We start from the raw sequence: 26,963 nt of genomic DNA on the forward strand, positions 1-26,963 counted from the left end.
AGTTTAGAATACACAATTTTTATTATTTAAATACTAATATGGTTTGTCCCTGTTAATACATACAAAAGTGAATATACGTTTAAGTCAAATTAGTCATATATTTATCATAACCAATCTGTGATCCAAAACACTTTATAAAGGTGTATTACTTGCCTTGAATAAATGTATATTGATATTAACAACTTATAACTAATCAACTTTGAGAGTCATTTTTATTTTTACATAGACTAAAGATTGAAATATAAACTTTTCCTTCTTTTATGTATGCCTAAAGAAAACTTCTGAGCAACTTCAAGTGTGAAGTCACTTACGAGGCTAGGTAAGACACTGGAAGCTTCGGTCAATGGACAGCTGTAATACTTCTTTTGTGTCAGTGTGTGTGTCGTTCTGCTGCATCTACCCTTAGCTGCAACGTCTCTCAATCTTCTTCTACACTCAGAAGCTCTGATGTTTAGAGGCCATCTCCTCATGCATGACTTTGCTGGCCACCCCCAACTCAACCCCATTCTGACCTCCAACATGGCCCTTATCGTGCTATGTCCGACTGCCTGCCCACTTACTGTCCATTCCTGATACTACCTCAGCAGTGAATGATTTTACCTAACGCCGACATCTTGAGCAGTAACCGATAATGGACTAGTCCTCAATACATGGTTTGACTGTTGTGATGTAACCCTTTTATAATTTAACTCTCTTGTGAATTAACTATATATGAGCTAACTCTCATATTAATTTTTTCACTTCAAGGAATTAGAGAAAAACACTATGAAAACCAATTGATCATTTAATCTGATTCAGAAGTTATGTTTGATGATCTTATGAGTTATAAATTATCATAGGGGAAAGGTCTGAAAATATGACAGTAAATAGAAATCTCTGGTTGAAAGAATGACATAAATTTGTTTTATATTGATACTACTATCCAGGACATAAATGTTATCCTTAGAAAATTGTCTAAAGAAGGGCACCTGGGTGGCTCAGTTGGTTAAGCCTCCGACTCTTGGTTTCGGCTCAGGTCAGGATCTCAGGGTCTTGGGGTGGAGTCCCGCATCAGGCTCCCTGCTGAGGAGGGAGTCTGCTTCCCACTTCTCTTTCTCCCTCTGCCCCTCCCCCTGCTTGTGCTCAATATCTTTCTCTCTCCCTCTCAAATAATTAAATAAAGCTTAAAAAAAAAAAGAGAAAATTGTCTGAAGAACTATTATCATATGATGCTTTGGGAAGTTAAAATAAGTTCATATCTACCTAAAAATAATTTTCTTATTCTTTCCATGCATTTGTTTCTTCAGAAAAACAAGAGTCCACAAATCACCTACTCCAAACTCTGGCTTGATACAGTCATCCCCATATCCCTCATTATTTGCGTACCAAAAAATCAAACATGTAAGAACTAAAGAAAAGAACTGTGTTATTTTCAATGTAACACCAACAAAATAAAGTCTTATTTATTACGGTAAATGATTAATTCATATTAGAACCCAAAGCGTCTATACTGTCATATGATACAAATTGACAGACTCCAAAAAGCCAATCCATGGACTACCTGGAGAGCTCCCTGACGCTCTGTTGAGAAAAACACTGATTTCACATATTCTCATAATGTAACAATCCTTACCCTATGACACCATGACATAGTCCACTATTAACTAAATATATTATCTTCCTCCACCAACCCTGACAAGCATTATGCTGAACCTCTATTCTGATTTGAGTATACTGCAAACCAGAAAAGCACTAAGTTCAAGTTGGGGTCACATGTCAGAGTCATCTGGTTTTCTTTTTTATCCCGCTGTCCCATTACATTACTGTATTTTAATTTAGTTGGTTGCAGAAAGCTGAGATGACAATAATACTAGAGAAGACTTCCTCATCCAGATAATAACATCAGCACTATAAAAGCACACTTCATTAAAAACAACACACACAACAATATGCTTCCAAGTGTCAGCAATGAAATAGCTGCACAATTACTTTGGACTCATTTCCCACACTTCCCTTCTCTCAACGGAATGCCTAATCTTCACAAGGTGTTCATTTCCTGTCTTACCCAGCAACCACCTTCTGCATTTTTATTTTGTTGATTGCTCCTGCTTAAATTTCCACGGGGATTCCTCATTTTAAAACATGCTTTTTGCTCTCACTCCTGAACACAACCCCATCAGCACTGCTGCCTGTGCCTTGGATTACAACAGGCACTGAAGTTAATAGCTTGCCATGGTCCTAAGGGACCATATGAAATAATGATTGTCCTGGCCAGAGCATCTAGAGTTAAAACTACGGGCCTACGGGTGTGGAGTGTCAGATTACCTAATAGCATTTGCAAAAACTGAACATCCCTTTTGCTCTCCTAATTCAATTCAAGAACTATTTATTGAGTGTCTGCACAATACAAGGCTCTCTGCAAGGCAATGGAGCATGTTTGATGCCAAGTAAGATGCAGTTTCTACACTGAAAATATTCTGGATAAGAAGAGGACAGATAATTCTCTAGCACAGGACTTGTATCACTGCATTGTTGTTAAATGAAAAGAGTATACATAAACTTACTTCATTCTGAGATACTACTCAGAGAGAACTGCTCATAGGATTAAGGCAGGCTAGGAAAGTACACCAAACTATGGGAAATCAAGAAAGAGTTTATGAGAAAAGTTTTAGATAAATAGAGAAGGGTTTAATGTATAACAATTCCAGGCACTCCAGATAAGCAGAATAGCACAAAGAGTATCAAGGTGAAAAATAATGTAATATATCTGGAAACCAACAGTTAGACTGAAGCATTGTTTATAAACTCAGAGGGAACGAGGATAAGACCAAAAAAGTAAGTAGCAGGCCAGGCTGGGAACCAATTTGTTTGAACATGCTCTATTTTCCTTCAGCACTCACTGAACTGATAGCTTCTAAGATACAGGCACTTGCTTGACTCATTAGTGGATAATAGGCACTAACCTCCCTCCATAGTTGAAGTCAAAGAGCCAAGTCTTCAGACCTGGAAGTTTTTTTCCCCCTGCACTCTGGGAAACCTCATTAGTCCTTTGCGCTGACACCACTGACTGAAAAAAATGATGTACCTCGTGGCATCGTGATAAAAGAAAACCTAGTGCCATGCCACCAGGTTGCATTTTCAATTTCCCTTAACCTTTCTTTATGCCCACCTTTCCTTTTAGCATCTACGTTTAATAAAAAATTGCATGGCTGCCTGGAAGTCCTGTTGCAAAGCTCAATGTACATCATAGCAGCCGCAGATTTTACTGAGCGTCTTCTATGTGCCAAGCACCGTGCTTCATTTAATCCTTATAATAAACTAGTGGCGGAGGTATTATATTAGGCAAACCAAGACGCAGAGAGGACATTTCCATAGCTGCTCAGTGATAAGAGGTGAAGCCCATGTAATTCCAAAGCCTTAAATAATTCGAAATAAAAAACGAAAACAACCCCTACCAAATTTAAATAAATTGAGGCAAGAGAGAGAAGGGAGGCATTTTGCATTGTACCTTTTAGAGAAAAAACAAATGTCAAGCGAACCAACTGATAAATGGGATTTAAATGATTAATATCTTCCATGAGAACTTAACAGTGACTTCACATACAGGAATTCACATCATGGCATTTCCATCAAAGAGATTTCCCTAAATCAGGAAAAGCAGTATTTCAGTCGCATATACAGCCCCTTCTTGATAAACATACTTCTTTCATCTCCCAAGTGTTTACTTAAAAGTACTACACTTACAGTTGGCATACCATCTTCTGGGCTTGCCTTCCTCGTGGGCCATACTGAAGTGAATGCTTAGTTAACTTGATACATGACCTCGCTTCATCTCTCAACCTGTTTCTCCATGTGCGAACTGAAGGGTCAACTCATATGATCTAATAATATTCTGGTTCTAAAACACAATAAATCTGTAATTCTGCATGGACATAAACATTTTTTTTTCCATCTTCATTTCTGTTCGTTTCATGGTGTTCCCTTAGGTAGTTATAATGGAGTTAGACTATAGGCGTTTGGGAAAGTTTTCACACCAACAGAGATTTTTCATCCTAGGTCATATTCCTGTAATCAAGTGGAAAATCTGAAAGAATAATTTCATTCATTTCAGTAATATCAGTCACCTTGAAAAATATTTGTTTGATTATACTTTTAAGTTATACAGTGAGAAAGAAATTTAAAAACACAAAAAAAACAAAAAACACCGAAGTATTTGGTCCACCCAACCTGCCTCAAGTCATCGCATTCATTGCTCAATTTAAAGGTCTGAGATCTAGGGTACTGAGTGTTCTAAATGCCAGCATCTGAGCAACAACCTATAATAAAATGAAGATGAAAGGTTATAAAGAATTTCTAATTATAGGATAAACAGTAGAAGAGTTGAAAATTAAAGCCACAGCACTGAAGCCTAAGCGTGATGTGAAAATCTCCACTTCTGGAAGAAGGCCATCAGATTCAATTGGATGCTATGAAAGCAAACAGATGCTAATTTAGTGAAAACAGCAACCCATTTCTGAACGGTCTGCATTAAAACAGCTTGATTAACACACAGAGGCTGAGGATTCTTATAGGAAGAAGTCTTTAATTCTTAATATAAGATGTGTCAGCAGGTGGTTAAGTATGCCTGAAGCAGGTAATAACAGAAATGAAGAGTCAGAAGTACAGCAGTCTGAAAACATTTAGGCTTTTAATATAAGTTTTATAACAACGAAAACCCAGGTGCTGGTCACTATTCCTATAGAGAATTTCCTTCTTTGCAAGCAATGTTCATGGTATCCTAATTGCTTCAAGGAGATGCCATTAGAAAAATTCTCATTCATTTATTCAACAAGTCAGTGTTGCCACGCCAAAAAGTAGGCTGAAGGAATACAGAAATAGGGAATTGCCAGCTCATGGCCACTCTGAAAATTCCTGTCTCCTCCTTCCTGGCAAAATGCAATCTAGTTATGTTGAAGGGGGAGCTCCATAAACATATAGACATGCCATGGTGACCGCAAGAAAAATAAAAGACTCCAGTCACAGGACTGGCACCTGTCTGGCCAGTCTCCTTATATATAAGTATATATGACTGCCTTATGCATTCAGTCACAGAAAAGGTGTGAGATCATTAAAACAGACCATTCCTTCTCTCATGCGCATCAGATCCACATGCAATGACTATGATCTGGGCCCAGTATTACCTGTTTTTGAACACATCACACTTTCTTTATACTCTAAAATTTCTGTCTCTAAAAGAACTCAGAATCTGCCAGGTAAAAAAGGCAACTCTTAGGATTTAGTCAAGATCTTCCATAGGCATAAACATAAGAACAAAACAATCAAGGAAATAGGAAAAGCAGCATTAACATGTCTCTAGGTTCCAATGATTCCATTAGAGAAAAATAGTTAACCATCTTTTAGAGATTTGTAAAAGCCTTGTCCTGGAGAGGTCAGGAAGTTTCAAAAGTACCTGCCAATTATACCATTCCTTCTGAGAATAAAACAAAAACCTTAAGACACTTTTTGAGGGCTTGAAAAAGCCATATGCCCTAACCAGCTATGTCCTAGCTCAACGATTGTTTCAGTAATCCACCCGGAATGTATCATCTAGCAGACAGTTAAGTAGCACAATAACAATGACTAATACATTTCATTTCAAAAATCACTTTAAAACCTACTTTTCAGTCTTCAGTGAAAGAAGAAATAAAGGGTAAAAGAACATTGTGGCTGGACTCTGGTGGTTACATTCCTTCGTGTTTTGTGGTCTGAGCCTCAAAATGAATGCAGCACAGATTTCAGAGTTTCCCTTTACAGTGTGCAGGTGCACAAGTAATGGTTTAGTCAAGGCATCAGTCCAAACCTGTGTTTCAAAAAGGCCAGACAAAGGAAATAACTAGTCTCCACCCACCTGCACAGCAAAACTGGCTAAATAGGGCTCTGAACTCTACTATCTCATGTGCCAATAACCAGATGAGGCAGATAATCAGAGAGGGCAGAGGTTGAGGATTCCTAGGACGATTACAAGTATAATGTACCCGATGAGTCATTCAATTCCTATTTTCCATCTCCCATGAAGACCTGATTCCATCTAATAACCTGGAAAGGTTTACATCAACACTGACACACTCAGGAGAAAAGAAAACAAGGTCTAATCTGCTCTTTCAGTGATCCAGGCTAAGAATAACTGAGAGATCGATTCAATCAACAAAAACAATCGATAAATTTACTTTCATTTAGATACCTATTTGTACATCTATGTTGTTCCAAAAAGGATACAAAGTACGTTACTAAACTGCATAAAACCACCTAAAATATTTGATAGTTTATAAAATCTGAGACAGCATCAATTGTGAACTGCATCATTAATTTATGTACCACTAAGATAAATGCTCTCAATCATAATATGGCATGCCATTAATTGTAAGATTTACCTCATTTTTAGTTATATCAAAATGTCAAAAATATTGATATTAAAATCAATAAAATACAATAGACAGTTTGTAAAGGGGGAAGATAGAGGGAAAATGCAAAAATTAGTTCACAAAAATGCAATTCCTGTGTTTCTCGCGGTTGCCAAAGAAACAGGTAACACGGTCACCTGAACCTAGTTGGCCTTCCCAAACTAGTTAGGAAAATAAATTAATTGATAAACAAATTATTGCTACTACTCACACTGGGGCATACTCTTTGGAGTTGCCCACATGTTAAGCTGCTCCTTCACAAATTAAAAGTGTGCAGCTGATCTGGAGTGAGAATATCATTTTGAGGGATACCCTTCCTTCAAGCTCCCAAACTGCTTTTCCTACATACCTAATATTTTTTTTTTAAAGATTTTATTTATTTATTCGACAGAGATAGAGACAGCCAGCGAGAGAGGGAACACAAGCAGGGGGAGTGGGAGAGGAAGAAGCAGGCTCACAGCGGAGGAGCCTGATGTGGGGCTCGATCCCATAACGCCGGGATCACGCCCTGAGCCGAAGGCAGACGCTTAACCACTGTGCCACCCAGGTGCCCCGACATACCTAATATTTTAAGTCTGATCATCAGGTACAAATCTGATAAAAACCTAGAGATATTTAATTTGTTTAATATGGAAGCCAGGGAATGTTTGGAGGGGTGACCATTCTCAAAACTATAAGAGTGATCTTATGTGGTCATGCTTAATTAAAATCATGGGTCCCTTCATCCCTTATAAGTAATGTTTTTCATCATTAAACGAATGGAATGATTGCAGCAAAAACACGGGAGGAGGTAGATCTGAACACTTGTCCCTCCACAGAAACATTTTTTTTTTAATAGCAAAAACTGTTAGAATCAACTTTACTAAAACTCTAGAAGAAGTCAAGAGTATACCAGGGATGTACTGTATGGTGACTAACATAATATAATAAAAAATCATTAAAAAAATAAATAAATAAAAAAAATAAAAAATAAAAAATAAATTAATTAATTAAATTAAATTTTAAAAAAAAGAGTATACAACAGGCTGAACACTGAATCACAAAAAAGGAAACTCAAATCAAGGGGAAACCTTCACAGAATTTCTACTCACACTCTCCTTAACTCCCTCCCCAACTCCGCACTGATCTTGAAGAAAGCAGCCTGCCACTGTGAGGCCTTGATCCCCAGTGCATAAGGGAGCCAAGTAGACTTTATTCTAAAACTATTTATGCTTATCTGTCTTTATGCTTATCTGTCCTAACGTGTCCGGGGGCTATTTGGAAGTACTAATGCAAGGTGCTTGCCTTGGTTTTGTGTAGTCAAAACTACTCATTCAGAGGTGAAAAGCAGAAGACATTGTTCAAGATATAAGGCAAACAAATCCCACAGCCTGCTTGTACAGAAGATCAAGGCTGAGACATACAAAAGACTGTCTAAAGTCTGGGAGGTCAAGTTGGGTAGAGTTTCTTTGAAAAGTTAGTGTTTTCAAAAGTGCCCATATATACTGGGGAAGATAAAAGTTACCTACATGCCCAGAATAGGATGCATACTCAGAAAAGACCTGAGAAGGCCCTAGGTTTTCACCTCTGGCTGACTGCTAGGCTTACGAAAAGCAAGAAGTGAAGGCTTCATATTGAAATGAAAGGACATCAGACAAACTCAAAGCTGTACAAAAAAACAGAGCTCTCCAGTAAAGGTAACTGCATAGGTGAATGAAAAAGACAGTATTACAGGCACACAGTGTATAAAGATGTAATTTCTGACAATAACAACGTAAGGTGGAAGGCAGGAGATACAGAGGGGCAGAGTTTGATATACTATTAAAGCTAAGTTGTTATCAATTCAAACTGGACTGTTACAAATATAGGATATTAATTGTAATCCCAAGGGTAATGAATAAGAAAATATCTTTAAAACATACTAAAAAGAAAATGGCATACCAAATAAAAAATGTGTGCTGAATCAAAGAAAGGGGGGGCAGTAATGGAAAAAATAAAGCACAAAAAGGTACAAGAAATACAGAAAACAAATAGCAATATGAAAACAAATAGTCCTTCCATACAAATAATTATATTAAATGTAAAGAGATTAAACTCTCCAATCAAAAGGCAGAGATTTGCAGAATAGATTAAAAAAACATGATCCAACTATATGCTGTTTATAAGAGATTCATTTTAGATCCAAACATACAAATATGTTCAAAGTGAAAAGATGGAAAAGATGTTCCATGCATATAGTAACCAAAGGAAAATTGGGGTGGCTATACTAATAGCAGATAAAACAATCTTTAGGTCAAAATTGTTACAACAAGCAAAAAAGGTTGGGGCACCGGGGTGGCTCAGTTGGTTAAGCATCTGCCTTTTGTTCGGGTGGTGATCCTGATGTGGGAGTCCTGGGATCGAGAGCTCCACGTAGGCTCTCTCCTCAGCAGGGAGTCTGGTCTGGTTGTCCCTTTCCCTCTGCCCCCCTCCACACTTTCTCTCTTTCTCAAATAAATAAAATCTTTTTTAAAAAAAAAAGTAAAAAAATTCAATGAAAGGGTTAATTCATCAAGAAATAACAACTAAAAATAGAAGCACCAAACAAAAGAGCCCCAAAATATATGAAGCAAATATTGGCAGAAATAAAGAGACAGTCCTACAATAACAGTTCAAGAGTTTATTTAATACTACACTTTCAATAATGGATAAAATATCTAGACAGAAGATCAGTGAAGATACAGAGGACCTGACAATACTATAAAACCAACTAGACCTAACATCTGTTAGGTCTATATATATAGGATACTGCATCTAACAACAGTAGAATACACATTCTTCTCAAATGCATGTGGAACATTCTCTAAGACAGATCATATGTTAGGCCACAAAACAGTCATAAAAATGTTAAAATACTGAAATCGTACAAATTATTTTCTCCATCACAATGGAATGCAACTAGATATCAATAATTGAAGGAAAACTAGAAAATTCATATATATGTGAAAACTAAACTCCCTTAAACAACCAATGAGTCAATAAAGAAATCACAAAGGAATTAGTACTTTGAGATGAATGAAAATTAAAACACAACATACTAAATTAATAGGATGTGGGAATTTAGAGAATTAAATACTGACATTAAAAAAGAAAGATCTTGGGGTGCCTGAGTGGCTCAGTCGGTTGGGCACCTGACTCTTGGTTTCTGTTCAGGCCATTATCTCAGGGATCGTGGGATTGAGTCCCATGTCAGGCTTTGCGGTCAGTGAGGAATCTGCTTGTCCCCCCCCCCCAGCCTTTCCCCCAGCTCGTGCACAGGCACTTTCTCTCTCCCAAATAAGTAAATAAAAATCTTCAAAAAAAAAAAGAAAGTTTTATATCAATAACCTAACTCTACATCTAAAGAAACGGAAAACAAAACCCAAAGCTAGCAGAAAGAGGGAAATAATAGATTTGAGTGGAGATGATAAAATAGAGAATAAAAAAACAGTAGAGAGAATCAATGAATGACAGATGAGACTGAGAGCAGCTTATTAGTCACATATACTCATAGCCCAGGGCAGGAGGACACTACATGCCATGCAAGGTTACATGGGGGTTACACACAGGAAGATAGCAAACAACCCGGATCCGTGGGAGACAGACTTTTTTGTATTAAAAGGAGGCAGTGCTGACTGGTCCCTGTGGGAAGATGTGATTGGTTTCTTTCCACAAATAGTGGAAACCTTAGTTTTAGGCCTTAAACTATAACAACCACCCAGAGAATGGGAAGAAAATATTTACCATTGATATATCTGATAAGGATCTGGTATCCAGAATACATAAAGAAGTCTTACTGCTCAACAATAAAAAAAAAGAATGATCCAATTAAAAAACAGGCAGAAGACTTGAACAGATATTTCTCCAAAGAAGATAAACAAATGGCAGCAAGGACACGAAAAGATGCTCAACATCATTAGTCATCACGGAAATACAAATGAAAATTACAATGATATTCCACTTCACACCAGGAAATGTAAAGCTGTAGAAAACAATCTGGTGGTTCCTCAAAGAGTTTACCATAGAACTACCATACGACCCAGCAATTCTACTCCAAGATGTATACTCAAAAGAACTGAAAATGGGTACTCAAATACTTGTACATGAATGCTCATAGCGGCACTATTCACAACTGCCGGAGGTAGAAATAACCCAAATGTCTGTCAACAGATAAATGGATGGAAAAAATGTGGTATCTACATTCAATGGAATATTATTCGGCCGTAAAAGTGAATGAAATAATGATTATGCTACAACATGGATACCCCCTGAAAACACAGGCTAAGTGAAAGAAACCTTAAACAAAAGGTCACATGTTCTAGATTCCATTTATATGGAATATCCAGAATAGGTAAAGCTACAGAGACAGAAAGCAGATGGGTCACTCCCGGGGGCTGGGGGAAGGGGGGGATTGGGTGGGGGAAGAATAGGGAGTGACTGCTTAATGAGTACAGGGTTTTCTTTTGGGGTCATGATGTGTTTTGGAACTAGACAGAGGCGGTGGTTGCACAACACTGCAAATATACCAAATGCCACTGAACTGTACACTTTAAAAAAGTTAATCTTGTGTGAATTTCACATCAATTTTTTAAAAAGAGAAAACAAAACACACCTACGTCCCCTTTTGTCAAACATAATACGTTTCAGGATCTCTTTATATGTTTCTGAAACTGAAAATAATACTTCGGCTATCAATGAATCAATGGTTTTAAAAGGCACTGATTTAAACTACACATGTGCCCCCTGCCCTCTATTTACAAGCTGAGGGTCGCTGTCCTACCAGATACAGTACTAAATTCTTTCATTTGGTGCCTACCTTTTCTGCCTCTCCTCTTGCAGTTTCCTAAATATGGTGGAGGATGTTTCATTTCTTCATTCCCATGAACACAATATTCTCCCAATCTAGAACAGCGGTTCTCACACCTGACTGCACATTAAAATCACTTCAGGAGCTTTAAAAAAAAAAAAAAAACAACCTCATGTCTGGGCCCTGTTAACTGAATCAGAATTTCTGGGGAAGAGGCCAGGAATCTGGGGGTCAGGAGCTCATTTTTAAAGGCTCCCCAGATGACAATAATGTGCAGCCAGTGTTGAGAATAACTGACCTAGAATCATCTATATCCACTCCCCTTCAGCCAAGTGCAGTGTTTTCTAAACTCCATCATTCACATATCAGTTTTGGAAAGTTGTGTTTTTCTAGAAATGTAGCCAACTGCATTTGAATATAATGCTGTTCCTAAGATTTTATCTTTTAATGTCTATGTATCTGTAGCAACGTCTTTTTTTTCTTTACTTATACTAGTTGTTTTGCCTGTCTCCTCTTTCTAAGTTAGTCCTGCTAAGGGCTTATCCATTTTCTAGTTGTTTCAAAGGCCAGAACTTTTTCCTTCTTAAAATAAAGATTTTATTTATTTATATGCCAGAGAGAGAGTGTGTGCATAAGCAGGGGGGGTGTCAGGCAGAGGAAGAAGCAGGCTCCCTGCTGAACAAGGAGCCCAATGCGGAACTCAATCCCAGGACCCTGGGATCATGACCTGAGCCGAAGGCAGATGCTTAACGGACTGAGCCACCCAGGCATCCCAAAGGCTAGAAGTTTTGCCTGCATTTTTTTTTCCATTGTTCAGTTGTCCATCTAATTTCTGCTCTTACCTTTCCTTCCTTCCTTCTAATTTCTTAGGGTTTAATGAACTCTTCTTTCTCTAGGGGCTTCAAAAGGAGATTAGATGAATGATTCGTAATCTTTCTTTTTTTCTAATACAAGCATTTAAGGAAATCAATTTCCCTCTGGGCACAGATTAAGCTGCTCCTTATAAGCTTTCATATACTATATTCTCTTGTCATTTAGTTCAAAATAATTGCAAACTTCCTTTATAGTTTCTTCTTTGACCTATAGATTTTACAGAAGTCCATGGTTTAATACCTACACATTTGGGGATTTCATTATTGATCTCTCCTAAATTCCACTGTGAGCAGTAAACATACTGTAAATTACTTCAATCTCTTGAAATTTGTTGAGGCCCAGCATAATCAATTTTGGTAAATATCTCACACATACTTAAAAAAGGATGTACTTGGTGTTATACGCAAATAAGGAACCATTGAATACTACATCAAAAACTAATGATGTACTATATGTTGGCTAACTGAACATAATAATAATGAAAAAAAGAAAAAGAATGTATATTCTATAGCTGTTGGTGCAATAATCTTTACCCGTAACTCAGGTCTACTTCATTGCACTGTTCAAGTCTTTTAGATTCTGATTGTTTTATCTGTTTTTTCTAATACTAGTAAAAAAATTTAAAGTCCTCTGCTATGTGGGCACCTGGGTGGCACAGTCGTTAAGCATCTGCATTCGGCTCATGGCGTGATCCCAGGGTTCTGGGATCGAGCCCCCATCAGGCTCCTCCACTGGGAGCCTGCTTCTTCCTCTCCCACTCCCCCTGCTTGTGTTCCCTCTCTCGCTGGCTGTCTCTCTCTCTGTCAAATAAATAAATAAAATCTTTAAAAAATAAAAAATAAAGTCCTCTGCTATGATTGTGATTTCCTTGTAATTCCATGAATTTTTGTCTATATATTTGAAGTCATACTTTTAGGTGTGTGTGCGTGTGTGTGTGTGTTTAACTGACAGCATTAAAATAAAATACCCTGTTTTTAAAAATTGCCTTAAACTTCATTTTGTCTGATATTAGTGTAGTTATCTTAGCTCTCATATGGATATTTGCATAATATATCTTTTTCACTCTTATATTTTCAATATTTCTGTATCCTTATATTTGAGGTATCTCTTGCAAGCAGGATAAGTGTAGTTTCATATTCAGCCCGATAATCTTTATTTTTAAATAGTATATTAATAACATTTACATTTAATGTAAGTGCAGAACAAGTTTGGTTCATAAGTACAAATTTACTATTTGCCCCACTTGTTTAATGTTCATTTTCCTTTCTTTTCTTGCCTTGTTTTGGATTGATAAAGTATTAAAAAAATTTTTTCTATTTATACCCTCTTTTAATTTTTTGCTTGTACCCAACAATTCTTTTAGTGGTTACGAGATTATGACATGCATCCTTGATTTAGTAGTCTACTATAAAGCAGTATCTTTACCCTTTTCCAGACAATGCTAGGATCTTGGAATACTTTAACTTCATTTCCACTTCCCAACTTTTGTGTTAGTCACGCATTATAATTCCATATATATTTTATGTATATGTATTTCATATTTTATGACCCTACCATTTGTTTTATAGTCAAAATTAATTTAGATAAACTCATACTTACCCTTTTTTTCTTTTTCTTTCTTTCTTTTTCTTTTCTTTTTTTTTTTTTTTGGTTAAAGATTTTGTTTATTTATTTGTCAGAGAGAGAGCACAAGCAGGGGGAGCAGCAGGCAGAGGGAGAAGCAGGCTCCCTGCTGAGCAAGGAGCCCAATGTGGGACTTGATCCCAGGACCCTGGGACCATGACCTGAGCTGAAGGCAGACTCTTAACTAACCAAGCCACCAGGCATCCCACACAATTGCCCCTTTTATTGTCTTTTTTCCTTCCTGCAAATATTTCCATATTTCTGTGCTATGTTTATTTTTAGTCTGCCTTTAGTATTTCCCTTAGTATAGGTCTGCTGGGATGCATTTTCTCAGTTTTGATGGTCTGAAATGACTTGTATTTAGCCTTTAATTTGAAGGATATATTTACTGAGTATAGAAATCTAAGTTGACAGTATTGTTTTATAGTACCTTTTTAAAAAAGATTTGTTTATTTATTTGAGGGGTGGTGGGAAGTGAAGAGGGAGAGGGAGAGAGAAACCCAAGCAGACTCTGCATTGAACATGGAGCCTGATGCTGGGCTCCATCTCATGACCCTGAGATCATGACCTGAGCCAAAGTCAAGAGTTGGATGCTTAACTGACTGTGCCACCCAGGCGCCCCTGTTTTATAGTACTTTTAAAACGTCACTGCATCACCTTTATGGTTCCTAAAGAGTCTATTGAGAAATTAGCTTTCAGTCTTATTAATGCTCTTTTGATGCTAATCTGTCTTTTTTTTCTAGGTACTTTTAATATTTTCACTTTATCTTTGGTTTTCAGCTATTTTACTATAATTTCCCTAAGTATGTTTGCTTTGTGTTTATTTTGGGTTGTATTTAATGCTTCTAGAATTTGTAGCTTAATGTGTTTCATCAAATTTGAAAAATTCTGTCATTACCTCTTAAAATATTGCATTTGCCCCATGTACTTTCTTCTCCCTCTTTGTGATCCCAATTATACGTATCTTAGACCTTTTTATTGGGTCCTACATAAGTCTAGCACTTTTCTATATAATCCATCTTTTTTGTTCTTTGTGCTTTGGTCAATATATTTTCTACTGACCCTTCTTCCAGTTCACTAACGACTTTTCAGACACGTACAACCTGCTGCTCAGTCTTTTATGCTTTTCTTGCTTGTCTGACAAATCTTTAATCATTTCACTTGGTGACTAGCAGGGACCAGGTACTACATGAATATCTGCAGAGTATATAATACTTGTTTCTCACAAAAGCAAATTAAACTTAAAGGAGTCAACCTTGCTATCATTAACAATTTTAAGAAGTATAGGATTTGATCTTTTATAATCTAAATGAATAACCACATTCTATTTAAAAGAAATGGAGCACTTTACAAAGGATATACAAAAATCACCACAATCTAGGTCACATTTCATATTTTTAATATACTCCATGTTTCAAACTGGCTTGTGTTAAAAGTATATAAAAAAAAGATACTTACTCTCTCTCCTTTTCAGTCAGCTTATCATTGATATTATCTTTGATTGTTGATCTAGATCCCTTATGAATTATAGGATATCTTAGGGGCACTTGTAAGAAAAAGGAAATCATGGAGACCAAATGTGCTGTGTAACCCAGGGCAACAGCAATGCTTCCATCATCTTTTGCTGTAAATTCAAAAGCAGAGAAAAAGAAAACAACTATTTACCTTATAAATGTAGCTACGAGATCATAATAATCAATTTCAAGAGATGTTATAAGAAATAACTGGTAAATAAAATATTAATCACATCTAAATTACATGAATTTTATACAAATCTAAACATATTAACAAGACTTGAAATTTCTCATCCACTATATTTAAAACGATTGCTCAATAATTACTGTGATGAGATTAATATCCCATATGTATCTTAAGAAAGAGTCCTTAGGACACTCAAATATCCATTACTTTCTTTCCTTCCCGGCATTTCTTTTTAAAGGCAGAGATAATACCTAGTCTATCATACAATGTGAAAATTAGTTTCAGAGGTTTAATCATAATGCATATACGAGCATTATATATTTTACTCATTATAACCAATATAGTTGTACTGTTTACTATTGTACAAATTAAGTTGAAGGTGAAGTGAAAAAGCACAATGCATTCTTATGGGGTATGTTCTTAATATCCATAAAGATAGCGTTGCAAAAATAAGACTGTGAAATCTGAAATAGGATAGGGAAAAAATATTTTAAATAGTAAAAGTAAAATGTCAAAAACCACAATTAATATATATCCTATTTATGCAATTTAGGTGGAAGCAACTGTTGGGGGAAAAATGTATGTACCCTACAGCCAAACATAAGCATCTATCTTTTAAGAAGTCACAGATAATTACCTTTTTAACTCACCATCTAGATTTCTGCTACTACCTACCAAGTGATAATAATCATCAGGTACTCAGAACAGAGTAATACAACAAAACGTTTTAAGCCTGCCCCAGGAGGAAGAAAAAAGTAACTGTTTGGTATACAGCATTCCCAAAATACTTTTAAAAGTTCACATTCACACACTCTGAAAGATTTGACATATAATCTAGACAATCTCTGGCTAGAGAAAAACTGAAATAATTGAGATATCTTTGGCCTGAGTGCTTCCTGATTTCTAAGGGTATCTTAACTTCAATTATTAGAAATGTTTTTCACTTTTTAATATTTACACTTAGTTATCTAAGTACTACCTTCTTGTTGTAGGAATGTCCCTATAGTCATCTATTCATCAGTTCATTCTCCACCACTGACGACCATGGCAGATTCTTGGTTTCTCGTTGATTATACTATAAAAACAGGTAACTTTCATTGTATACTTCTCTTCTGCCAGGAACGGACTATAGTACTTTATTTACGGCAGTCATTAATTCATCAACAATTACTAAACTGGGCACCTTTTTATATGCTATTTCATTCACTTCATAGATGAAGAAACTAAGGGTCAAAGAAGTTAAGGAATCTGTCTCAAGTAATACAGTAATACAATATAGGTTGGCCTGACACCAACGCCTCTGTCCTTAAGCACTCTACCATACTGTCTCAGAAGTTTATTGTGGAACACATAACAATTCCTTAACTTGGGAACCTAGAATGTACCAAGCAGATGACACACATGTATTACTTCAGTTTCTTCACACTTTTCTTGTAAGGGCAAAGAATACAGAGCTCCCAGTGACTTGTACCATGCTAGACTGAGAATGGGCTTCTCAAACTAATGTTTGATGTTCTCTCAAACCAAACTGATTAAAAAAAAAAAAAAAAAGGAAGAAACAGCATTTATTTCAACTGACTACTCAGTCATGCTCTGACAAGAATCCTAACTGTTCTTAGAGACCATGTCCTCTTGTCCCACCCAAGTACCTTGTGTACTATAATACTTTACTTCTTTTGAAGTCTGTATTATCACATGACCTTACAGACTAAAATTACATTACACTACACTATAAATTCATTACATTATAATTTAATCATTATATAACATTAGAGCTAGGAAAAACCTTAGAAATCACTGAGTCTGATGCTACCAATTTAGAGATGAGAAAAACGAGATTTAGGTGGTATAAGTAACTTGCTCAGAACCATATAGGTAAAATCCATGAATGATGGGATAAGAGGGAGTTGTAAATACACCTCTGCCCCCCAAAATATATATCCCTGAAGTAAGGGCTGGGAAAGTGAGTTCCATCAGAGGTCGCTGAATCCTGCATCTCCTGCTTTTCATAGAGGATAGGGCTTATGGAATTTGAAATATTCCTATCAGTAAAAGGACTGGGTCTTTAAGAACCTTCTTTTGAAGGGAGAGGAGAAGAAGAAGACGATTTACAGTGATGAAGGATAATGCTACACTGTTTGGCCTTTCCTGTATGTGCTTTACACTAAAGTTTTCCTTGCCTATGTGGCTAGACAGAAAAGAATCTGCAAACTTTTGGAAAGCAGGAGAAGGCCTCTTAATTAGCCTCCCAAAAAGGTCAAATGCAAATTATGAATGCTTACAAAAAAACCTATCCAATGCTAAACATGCAAGCATCTACATTTTTCCATATTTCTAAAAGCTTAATACTAAGGAATTGCATTTGCAAATCTTGAGACCACATCCACATATCTATTAAAAGAACAAAAACTAGTCTACTAACATCACCTCTCTTCAACGATCAAAACAATTTTGCTTAAATTTAAGATAAAAAGGCATCTCTGAGAGAAGCCTACACATGGAAATAAAAATCCAAACAGAAACATCAGAACCTGGAAACTGGGTAATACTGGAAACCAACTTTGATTCTGGTTATTTGCACTCACCATTGTTTCTACCACAAGATTCCCTGCTCCACCTATTAAAAACCCTAGTTTGTTTCCCATTCCAGGCCACAGCGCTCAGGCACAGCCTCACTGTTAAACACCATGGTGTCGGATTTCCAATATTGAAGCTTTATATTAAAAAGCATTTTAAAAGGACCACGGGTGAGGCATTACAGGGCCCAAGGGTATTCCAATACCCTCAAAAGGAAAACCACCTCCTGGTAGGGAAGTCACTTTCATCACCCCAAGACCACTGAACCTCCAGTGGGAAAATGTGAGCTCATGTGGTTAATTATGGCTATTGCTGGCCACGAACCTCAGATGTCACTTTCTGTTGCCAATCACTTTAGCTAAAAAACCAAAAGGTTTAAGGTTTCCAGCATTCCAAGATCTAAAAGACTTTTTACCTGCCAAAGCCAAAACCTGGCTCTCTGGGGTGTGCTTTTCCAGTAAGCATTAATGACGTCCCTAACACCTAATGCAGAGCAGAGGTTTGTGTTCCTTATGTTGCTCTGAGGGTTAGAAAGGTTACAGATGATAGGTTTGTTGGTGAGAAAAAGTTGGGGGGGAGGAGTGGAAGGATTCAGGGAGGAACAGAAATAAACTGTAAGACTCAGGTGTGTGAAAAAGATCCTAATTTAAACAATGTTTTCAGGGGCTTAAGAACAAAACAAAAATCTGCAGTTTCCTGATAATAATTATTTCTGATTTGTTTTTTAAATGTAGGGTAGTTATTCAGAGTAGCAGCTTTTATGTAATTTTTATGATAATAAATACCATCAACCCACAATGGCCATGACAATATTAAAAATTAATTCAAATGCCCCTTCGACTTATATGCCGGACAAACTATTAATATTCAAATGCATCCAAGTACAATAAGTGATCTGAAGGCTCTTACCATCCTGCCTTCCCAATCACTGAGGCAGCTGATTTGTTAAGGAACCAAGCACCCACTGATCCAGACAGGACAAAATATTTAAGACTCTAATCACTGCCACAGCATCTATGGAATCATTCCATGTTCTCAATGAGACACTGTTTGACATATGGTCTCTCCTTTCCAAGAAATCATGCCTGCATAAAGGGATACAGACACAGAAGGAAATCTGGGTCTCATTACCACAAAAGGCTCTTGTGTTATGGATTACTTAAAAACACACACAAACAATTTTTTTTACGAGAAATGTCTCAGTCAATGGAACTCAAGTGAATACCCTTCAGTAGACAACTTTCTCCCATCGTGTCCAGGCCTCTTTGGCATACTCTACCAGTAACTTACCCATTTAAAAAAGCACAATAAAGGTTGGGCCTCTACAGTAGAGTTTCCCAGACAGTGTCAACCCAAGCAATGGAAAGTCGGGCCCAGCAAAGTCTCGTGAATATCACAGAATAACCAGTCTGGAGTTCCTTACTAGGGAAGGACCGGGAATGCAGCTGTGACAGAACACTAAAAAGTTGTCAGAAGTTTGGAAGAGGTTTTATTGAAAACAAGGACACAAACTGCATCGTGACAGAAATAATATGGATCTTAAAATCAGGCTGACCAGAAATGACTTTAGCTCTGCCACTGGCCAGTATGAGTCTCTGGAAAAATTAACTAATCTCTCTGAGCTTCAATTTTCTTGTCTTAAGAAAATTGAGTATAATTCTTTCTCTCACAGAAGGAATCCATTCTCACAGTTATGAGAATTAAATAAACAAGAAGCACCATGCATGATGTTTCCATGTTACCGTATTTCTCTACTCGCCCAATCTAAAATGTCCTCTTCCTCTTCTTTCAACATGGGAACACTATTTCATCTTATAAGACACCTCAGGCACCATCTTCTCTGTAAAGGTTTTCCTGCTCCCCTTCTGATGGCACTGATTATTTCCACTTCTTTGAATCTTGTGTCCCTGGTATAAACTTCAAAGTGCCTGACACGGAGTATGAAATCAATAAGTATGTCTTGATGGCTTTGATTACAAGTTTAACGGCCTCACCGGGACTGAAATCTCCCTGAGGATCAATGTCCTACACATCTTTGCGCACTCTCGGCACCTGGCCGGCAGGTGATACACACAAGGCACTCAGTGAACTGAGTATACGGAAGTGCCTTGCAGAGTGCTAACCTAAGATTTTAAAGTCTAACACGATCACATGTGCTTCTTAAGATTTCTGATTGTTGGGCGTCATAGGGAGTGAACAGGGCCTTCGAGTAAAACTACACATTTGTTTCATTTCATCTCCCATTTCATTTTTCAGCAACTGCACCAAAAAAGTTAAACTAATTTTTTAAAGGCTAGGAAAAATACATTCAGTTTGGTGGACGTACTAAGAATCGAGGGCTAACAAAAGCTATGAAAAACTAGGAAACAAAACACTTCATGTAAAACAAAAATAGAATTAAGAAACATCTCAGAGTGGAGTAAGGTGACCATCACCAATACGGATATCCTTGCTTCCCTTACTGCCTCCCTGCAGATCATTCTGTATTTAGCAGGCAGAGTGACTTTTAAAAACATAAATCAGTTCATGTCATCCCCCTTCTTATAGCCCTTCAGGGTTTGCCCACTCCACTGAGAATAAAACATAAACTCCTTACAGTGGCCTCAAGGCCCTGGCTGACCTCTCCTATGTCCTCTGATGTAACTCTTCCCCTGCTCTCTACTCTCCAGTCATACAGGTCTGGTCTTTTCTGTCCTTCCTTCTTCCCTCCTACTTTCCTTCCTTTCCCTCCTCTCTCTTGCAACTAATTTCAATTACATTTATATAAATATCTTATAATGAAAAGTGCTTTCAAATATTATCTCATTCAGTTGTCACAATAAACTAGAGATGTAGATATTACCTCATTTTACAGTGAAAAAATTAAGCTGAGAGATTACATGCTTTGCCCAAAATACAGGATAATTATAATTATTCTCCCATACCCCCCTCACCCTGAATTTTTTTCAGATCTATCGAGCCTATTCCTCCATCATGAACTTTGTACTTGCTGCCCCCTCTTCTAGGAAAGATCTTCCCCCAGATATAGCAGGGTTGGATTCTTTCAGCCTTCAAATTTTCTGTTAAATGTTTCTCCTCAGGTCTTCTCTGACTGCTTTATCTAAAGTAGGTTCCCCTGTTGTCTATGATAGCGTATTCCTTTATGAAACACTTGTTAAATACTAATTTTCTTATTTATTGGCTGTCTCTCTTAATAGCAGATATGCTCCATGAAAGGAGAGAATGTATTTGTTTTTTCTATCATTATAGCCTCAAAACCCAGCATAGTGCCTGGCATATCGGTGTGCTCAATTAATATTTTTCCAACGAATGAATGTGTTGTATTCCTGGAACCTGGCACAGGGCTCAAGGTACTCGATAGGTTTGCTGAATGAATGCACAAATGAGGAAAAAGATGTGTTATGGCCTTCAGGATGTCATAACTTTGCCTAAAATTAACACCAAAGCACATCTGTATGACTTACAGAGATTGGAACATTTTATAACGGAAACCAAACAAATTCCAGCTAGATCATTACCTAGCTTTGTGGTCTTGAATAAGTCACTAAATAGCTCATTTACATGTTGGAATATGAGATTATGCCACTTTCCTTATAGGTTTCCTTGGTTTTTGTGAGGATTAAAGATTAGGCAAATGTCATGCTTTTACAGATCTAATCTTCGCAATAATGTAGGACAGGTAAGGACATGAATCAATACGTTCATACTATCGATTAGGAAATCAACTCAAAGCATGGATGTCTTGCTCCAAACTACATGGTTTCTAGAAAGGGAACCAGGACTTTAACATAAGTGTTCCCATTCCTGTTTTATCACTCATATTATGTCCCAACTACTTGTTGTAAGGACTGTTGTAAAGGCCAAAGGAGGTAATAAATTAGTCTTAAATGTCAAAGGGCCATAAATAACAACATTTTCTTTATTAGGAAATGGAAGGTCTTAAACAAAACTAGAAATGCCCTTTTTTAAAAATAACTTCTTCCCAAACAGATAATACATTACCTTTGGGAATAATTTATAGAGCTATTTAATAGGCCTCAAAGCATTGTATAGGCTAAGGGAAAAGAACCCATTTTGCTAATAATAAAAAAGAAAATCTCTTTACCAATATGTCACATAAAATAAGTTCTTTTCTTTGGCCTACTGGTAAAGAGATTAGGAAAATTAAAATACTTTAAATGTAGCAATTACTAAGAATCACAGTCTATAATATCTTTAATGTCATTTTTTCTTACTGGAAAGAGGACAAAAATGACAGCGTAACAGAAGTTGTACCTCTGGGAGTGGTTTCATGTTACCAGAAATATGATCTTCTAAATAACAACAGAACAGATTAATGTTTGTTGTTCTTCTGCTCCCAACCACATACAAATTTTTCATGAAAATCAAACCAAAAGGATAGGGAGATTATTAGTATTCTTAAGAACCCTACTGTCTGATTTTCTTAAAGCTCACTTAAAAACAATTTTCTTTTATTTATTTATTTATTTATTTTTAAAGGTTTTATTTATTTGACAGAGAGAGAGAGAGAGAGCACAAGCATGACCAGGGGAGCAGCAGGTAGAGGGAGAAGCAGCTTCCCTGCTGAGCAAGGAGCCTGATGCGGGGTTCGATCCCAAGCTGGGATCATGACCTGGGCTGAAGGCAGACGCTTAATGACTGAGCCACCCAGGCACCCACAAAACTATTTTCTTTTAAATTTCAAATAGACAACTCAATAATTTTTTCCCATGATTAAGAGTTAAATATTCTCTTAAGTCTCCCATCAGAGAATCTGACTCTATGTACTTTCAGTTGGGAAGGGACAGAAGGTCCAAAAACCCTCTGGATAAAGTGCTAGGCAACCAACACACTTCAAGGTATCTCTATTTTTCTCTGAAACATACCCATTTATTACACACACCAAATCCTTGGATGTAAAAAGAAATAAAATACCTTGGAAGTCCTCAGAATTGGGCAACTTGACACCACATACAAAGTAATCCTTATGATCATTCTGTGAATATAACCAAAGAATGAAATTAATTCTTTTTCCATGTAAAGCAAAGAAACCCTAAGTCAAATCTCAAAGAATTCAGTAGGTTGGTGTTAACTCAAAGACAATACTGTCTTACACTTAAAATACTATCATAATGATAAATTGCTGAAGCTAGGTGGTGAGCATATAATGATTCATTAAACTACTCTCTGTACATTTATATATACTTGAAATTTTCAATAATATAAACATTTAAAACATCATGTCCAAGCAAAAAGCCATGTAAAATTTTATTACAAAAATATCCCTTGACCAATTCATAGTTATAAATGAAGATTTTTAAGTGGAATTAACAAGATTCTGTGAGCAACTTAAAATCCTACTAGCTTTCCTCCCAGAAAATTAGTCTTTTAAATAGCTTTTTGTTAATAAGAAAATAAAACCTTCAAATTATCAATTTGGCTCTCTCAAAATGAATTCTCATCATTCTAATTTTATTGAAGTTTCACTTTTTACATTTACTCTAAACTAGATTCAAAAACTTCACATTCTGACAGTTCCCCCAGGAATTTCTTAAGTAGTACTAATACAGATTAATTAGCAGTTATATTTTTAAAGCAGTACACATGCATCTGCACGTATGTGTCAGAACTGATGGTAGTTGATAATTGGGCTGAGTAAAAAAGATCTTAAAGAAACCAGAAATTATTTGGCATTCTTTCAGATGAAGTTGAGCGCATTTCACCATCAAACCGATATAAAAAATCAAACACCCACCCACTTTTTAAATGGATATTAGCTTCTGAATGCATCATGACAGAGCATATGATTAAGACTAGAGTAATGAATGTTTTCATTGAGAAAACATTTCAAACAGAAACCATCTTTAAAAAAAAAATTTTTTTTCCAGAAAATTTGAAACTTACCAAATCAATAGGGTAAATGTAGGAAAGCTCAGATAGTAATTGCCTGCAACGAATTGTCAACTGAGCATTAGTCTTCAGAAAGAGTTCTCTGATGAAGAAAGATAAAAAGCACATTTGTTAAAAAAAAATGTTTTCATGCTTTCTAACATTTATTTCCACATAATTGATATGGAGGAAGATTAAATGGCTTGCAGTAGGCTGCAGAAACTCAGAGAAGAGTCAAGGATAATAGCTAACATGAGTCTTGACCTATCTCTAAATAGCATAAATCAAGATAAATATATACTGAGGCCTATTGTGTGTGTCTAGCACCATGCTAAGAGATGTAAAGGGTACAAATAATCATTGACTGAGCACCTACCACTATATGCCAGGAGCTTTACAAATGGCTTTAATCATTACAACAACTCTATTAGGTTGATATCATTATACCCACTTTACAAACTAGCATACAAAATTTAGAGAGGCTCAGTAAGCAGACTAGGGTCTCATTTAATCTGAGTCCAATCTGATTTTAGGAAATATCCATATGGTACTATTTTAAAGAATTATTATCTTCGTCACTCACAGCTACCTCAAAAAATAGCCTGCTGCCATATCCGGAAAATAACAAAATAAAAAGAACAAACAATAAGTTGTGGGAAGAGATGATGCAGCTCTTCTCTTGAACTAAAGAAATAAGACCAAGAGATAAAACACCTGTAGGATAAATTACCTGCTCAACTGTGTTAACAATTTAAGAAAAAGAAGGGTTCAGAAAAACTGTAGGTCAAAGCAGAATGTGGAAGTAGTAGGAAACACGAAAAGCACTAAAGACCTAAAGGGATCTAGTCCTGTTTTCCTCGTGGTCTGGACAAAGTAACTTCCTAGAGCCTTGCCTTCCTATCTGCAAATTGAGAAGATTAGACCAGATGATCTCCACGGTTCTTTCCAGGTCTAACACTCTTGAATGCTCAACTGCTACGTTTTCTTGAAGAAAAATGTAGGATGAGATGACTTTCCAGAAAAAGGGAGTAAACATGAGCAAAAGAACAGAGGTGGCATCAAATTAAGCATGTGCTGGAAAAAAATAAAGAGAAAAACTATTAGCATCTGTTAAATGAATGTTGTGGAGGATTGAAATTAGCTACAGCTGTGTAGTGCCAATTTATTGAAGGTTATTTGAAAATTAAGCAAAATAATCACCATGACTTTTTAAGAGGAGAAAAAATATGGTAAAACTAGTATTTTAAGAGGAGAGGTCTGGGGCGCCTGGGTGGCTCAGTCGGTTAAGCGTCTGCCTTCGGCTCAGGTCAGGATCCCTGGATCCTGGGATCGAGCCCTGTGTTGGGCTCCCTGCTCATCGGGGAATCTGCTTCTCCGTCTCCCTCTGCCCCTCCCCCTGCTCATGCACAGGCTGTCTTTTAAATAAACAAAATCTTTAAAAAAATAAAAATGAAAAAGAGGAGAGGTCTGATAAGCAACATGGAGGATGAACTGGAAAGATGGGGAGACTGATGTGAGATAAGCTAGGAGCTGTGGCGGTAATCCCAATGGACTAACACGAAACAGGAGTAAGACTGAAGAAATGCCCGAAGAAAATAAGCTACACCACATGTAGAAGACAGGAAGAGAAGATTCAGACATTGAGTCATGGTGCTGTGGCCTTAAAAACTACACGAACAGTGTTCGAGTTTCTGATTATGCACTAGCAGCGCTCGTAACTACTTCTAGTACGTGCATGACACTGAGTAGGCGCTTCAGAAATACGCATTGAGGGGCACCTGGGTGGCACAGCGGTTAAGCGTCTGCCTTCAGCTCAGGGCATGATCCCGGCGTTCTGGGATCGAGCCCCACATCAGGCTCCTCCGCTAGGAGCCTGCTTCTTCCTCTCCCACTCCCCCTGCTTGTATTCCCTCTCTCGCTGGCTGTCTCTATCTCTGTCGAATGAATAAATAAAATCTTAAAAAAAAAAAAAAAGAAATATTCGTTGAATAAATGAATGTGGCACTGACATGTGTGGAATATAAATTAATACCAGCAGCATTTAAAGGATGCTACTTTTCCAAACCCAACACTCTTAACCATTATTCTCAGTGTTGCATTTACCTTTTCGCAGTACACTCCTTCCTCAATTCATTCAGGGATTCCTTCTGGAGTTGAAGCTTGAGGTGCTCAGTTGAAAATGCACTTCCTGGAGAGAGACGGAGGGAGACAATTCCAGACGTACCACTGCAGGTAGGACTGCTCTATACAACCAAAAAATCAAAGCCCATCCCCTGACCGTGAAGGAACAGAGTTCAGAGGCAAAGTAAACGGAGTATAAAGGTCTTCTGGAGGGTTGACTGGAAAAAAACCTCCCAACTGGTTCAATTTGACCGAAGTCTGGCCTCTAGCAGGAATCAGAGTAAGAGTCTCTGCCTCCAGATTTCTGGATTGCTGACCAAGAAACCCTGATGAGATTTCAAAATTCAGACAACTTCATTTTAAAAGACAGTGGCTATGGACTGGGAGTGTTGCTGCTTATTCAGTAAAGGTTCACCAGTTGTAATAAATAGACCTCTCTGGTGAGGGATGTTGATAATGGCGGAGGCTATGCACGTGTGGGAGCTGGGGATATATGGGAAATCTTTACAACTTCAGCACAATTTTGCTATGAACCTAAAATTGCTCTGAAAAATGAAGTTTATTTTTTTAAAAAGTGGTTAATTTCTTTTCACCTACAAATGCTATACAACAACATTCCTGAAAGTATAAAAAGTAAAACAGGAAAAATCCCCTGCATTTGACTACTTATTATTAGTTCATAAATGTAAGTAGTTTTAGCTACAATCAGTGTGTAGGAAATGTATATTCTGATTTTTCCACATTATGTCACAAGCATTTTTACATGTTGACAGATAGTCTGAGTTGTAATGTTTAATGGCCGTGTAAAATTCAACTCCATGGATGTGAATTATATGAATATTCCACATTTTAACTGATACCCCATACCCCAATCCCATTACAGAACATTTAATTTCCTTTAAGTGTTTGCTTTAGCACTACACAGAGATTCGTAGTTGTGTTTATATGCCTGATTG

At 36.9% G+C, this 26,963-nt stretch overlaps 1 protein-coding gene across 3 annotated transcripts in view; it reads right to left on the reverse strand.

Annotated features, from left to right (window-relative positions):
- The window catches only part of UVRAG (UV radiation resistance associated), a 295,641-nt gene that overhangs the window by 104,666 nt on the left and 164,012 nt on the right, over positions 1–26,963 (reverse strand). For all 3 annotated transcript variants that reach the window (XM_026518125.4, XM_057317031.1, XM_057317030.1), the window contains 4 exons: positions 25,990–26,074; positions 23,902–23,989; positions 22,933–22,993; positions 15,178–15,343 (listed from right to left, as the gene is read on the reverse strand). In XM_026518125.4, coding sequence (XP_026373910.2) covers positions 15,178–15,343; positions 22,933–22,993; positions 23,902–23,989; positions 25,990–26,074 — 400 coding nt within the window. The remainder of the gene's footprint in view (positions 1–15,177; positions 15,344–22,932; positions 22,994–23,901; positions 23,990–25,989; positions 26,075–26,963) is intronic.

This window comes from Ursus arctos, unplaced genomic scaffold (genome assembly GCF_023065955.2).
Source record: "Ursus arctos isolate Adak ecotype North America unplaced genomic scaffold, UrsArc2.0 scaffold_22, whole genome shotgun sequence".
Classification (NCBI taxonomy): Eukaryota; Metazoa; Chordata; class Mammalia; order Carnivora; family Ursidae; genus Ursus; species Ursus arctos.